The following is a 2,500-nucleotide window of genomic DNA, read 5'->3' on the forward strand; positions in this document are numbered from 1 at the left end:
AAACTGTAATGCAAGCCTGGATTTGGTAGTAGATACTTTTATACAGTTGTCAGACCTTTCAAATTTTGGAACCTGTACAGAACTGTTGAAACATTTCAACCATAAGCTCGACAGCCGTGCTAGCCAAATGCCACTACAATTGGCCACACCAAGCCAAAGAATGCAGGTTTTTTGAAAGAAAGCCTAAGAGAAGATGAAGTTGTCCTCCACATCGTTTTTTCTGAAAACTTCTCCTGCTAGCTTCATAGTGAGGTACAGTCTTTCCATTTTGGAGGGAGTCGGAAGCAAGCTACAGTCCACACCTGTGTAGCTTATACAACAGCTGGCTAACAGGCCTATGCCACCATCTCTGCGTCCCTTTGGCACAATGAGAGAGCTGTGTGGGCCCACTTGGAGCCAGTGCTAAGGGATGTAATGAGGAAATGCAACCCATCCCCCACAACTTTATACGTAATGAGTGACGGTCCAGTCACCCAGTACCGAAATAATATTTTTTTTTTTGCTCAGCCCATCCAGCTGATATCATTTTTGACTATACAAAGGATGTCCTCAAAGTGATATCAGAACCTTGGAGTAAAGTATCAAATCAAAACCTGATACTTTAGAGTGTGACTTTGTTGTTGATCATTTACAATCAATTACAGTACATCTAATCAATCTGTTGCACTATAGCCTATTCCTATACCGAATGTGATCCTGTGGCCTACACTGTGTGCACAATTATTAGGCAAGTTGTATTTTTGAGGATTCATTTTATTATTGAACAACTACAGTGCTCTCGGTCAATACAAAATGTCAATAACCTCAAACCTGAATATTTAAGAAAGTAAAAGTGAGGTTTTGGTTTTCTTAGGAGAATATCTATGTCTGCACAATTATTGGGCAACTATGAGTGTGCATAATTATTATGCAACTAAATGAAAAACGACAAATTTCCCATCTCACTTGTCTATTTTCATCTGTTTAAGTAAGAATAATACACAAACAGCTCAAAATATACAAATAAACATTTCTGACATTTAAAAAAATAAAAATAATTGACCAATAAAGTCACCCTTCTTTTCAATAGCAGTAACAAGCCTTCCATTCATGGAGTCTGTCAGTTTCTTGATCTGTTGACGATCAACGTTTTGTGCAGCAGCAACCACAGCCTCCCAGACACTGTTCAGAGTGGTGTACTGTTTTCCTGCACTGTAAATCTCCTGTTTAAGAAGGCTCCACAAGTTCTCAATAGGGTTTGGGTCAGGTGAGGAAGGGGGCCATGTATTATTCTTTCATCTTTAAGGCCTTTACTGGCTAGCCACGCAGTGGAGTACTTCGATGCATGCGCTGGAGCATTGTCCTGCATAAAAATCATGGTCTTTTTGAAAGATGCAGACTTTTTCCTGTACCACTGCTTGAGGAAAGTGTCTTCTTAAAACTTGCAGTAGGTTTGAGAGTTGATTTTGAGTCCATTTCACTAATTTCAACCCAAAACGGTCCAATTAGCTCATCTTTAATAATACCAGCCCATACCAGTACCCCACCTCCAACTTGCTGGCATCTGAGTCGAAGTGGAACTCTGCCCGTTACTGATCCAGCCACGGGCCCAGCCATCTGGTCCGTCAAGAGACACTCTCATCTCATCAGTCCATATCACCTTTGAAAAATCTGTCTTCAGATAGTTCTTGGCCCAGTCTTGACGTCTTAACTTATGTGTCTTGTTCAGTGGTGGTCGGGTTTAAGCCTCCCTTACCTTGGCCATGTCTCTGAGCACTGAACATCTTGTACTTCTGGGCACTCCAGGTAGGTTGCAAGTCTGGAATATGACAGCACTGGATGATAATGGGTTCCTGGTAGCTTTACATTTGATTCTTCTCAAATCTTTGGCAGTTAATTTGCTTCTTTTTTTCTCAACACGTTTCTTGTGACCCTGTCGACTATTTGCAACAAAACCTTTGACGGTTCTGTGTTCACGCGCCAATATCTTAATAATTTCAAGAGTGCTGCATCCCTCTGAAAGACTTTATACAATGTTTGTCTTTTCAGAGTCAGTTAAATCTCTTTTTTGGCCCATTTTGCCTTAGGAAAAGAAACTGCCTAATAATTATGCACACCTTGATATAGGGTGTTGATCTCCTTAGGCCACACCCTCCCTCATTTCACAGATACATAACACCTGATATGCTTACATCCAATAAGCATTCAAGTTTATACAGCTTGGAGTTGGAAAATTTGCATAAAAATTATGATATGGTCAAAATACTCACTTGCCTAATAATTGTGCACACAGTGTATATCCTGTTTTTGATCAATTCACTTCCTTTTTTTTAATAGCCTTGATAAATGTGATCAATATACTACCTTAACATCAGCAGAGACTGTTAACTTAAATATTTTTTTGTTGTATTTGAAATAAAAATGCAGTCATTACTACTGTTGTCAGGTGGCACAACTGAATCGTCAGGTGGTGCGACCAGGTAACATTTATATTTAAGACAATAAATAATAGATTAAAGTG

General features: G+C 39.5%; 1 protein-coding gene across 1 annotated transcript in view; it reads right to left on the minus strand.

Annotated features, from left to right (window-relative positions):
• LOC308382550 (nephrocystin-4-like) overlaps positions 1-1,744 on the minus strand; it is a gene marked incomplete at both ends in the record, with an annotated part of 45,387 nt that extends 43,643 nt beyond the window's left edge. The window contains one exon of the mRNA XM_080860950.1: positions 1,736-1,744. Within this exon, the coding sequence (XP_080717076.1) occupies positions 1,736-1,744 (9 nt within the window). The remainder of the gene's footprint in view (positions 1-1,735) is intronic.
• Positions 1,745-2,500: the final 756 nt, after the last annotated feature.

This window comes from Sprattus sprattus, assembly GCF_963457725.1.
Source record: "Sprattus sprattus genome assembly, contig: scaffold_141, whole genome shotgun sequence".
NCBI lineage: Eukaryota > Metazoa > Chordata > Actinopteri > Clupeiformes > Clupeidae > Sprattus > Sprattus sprattus.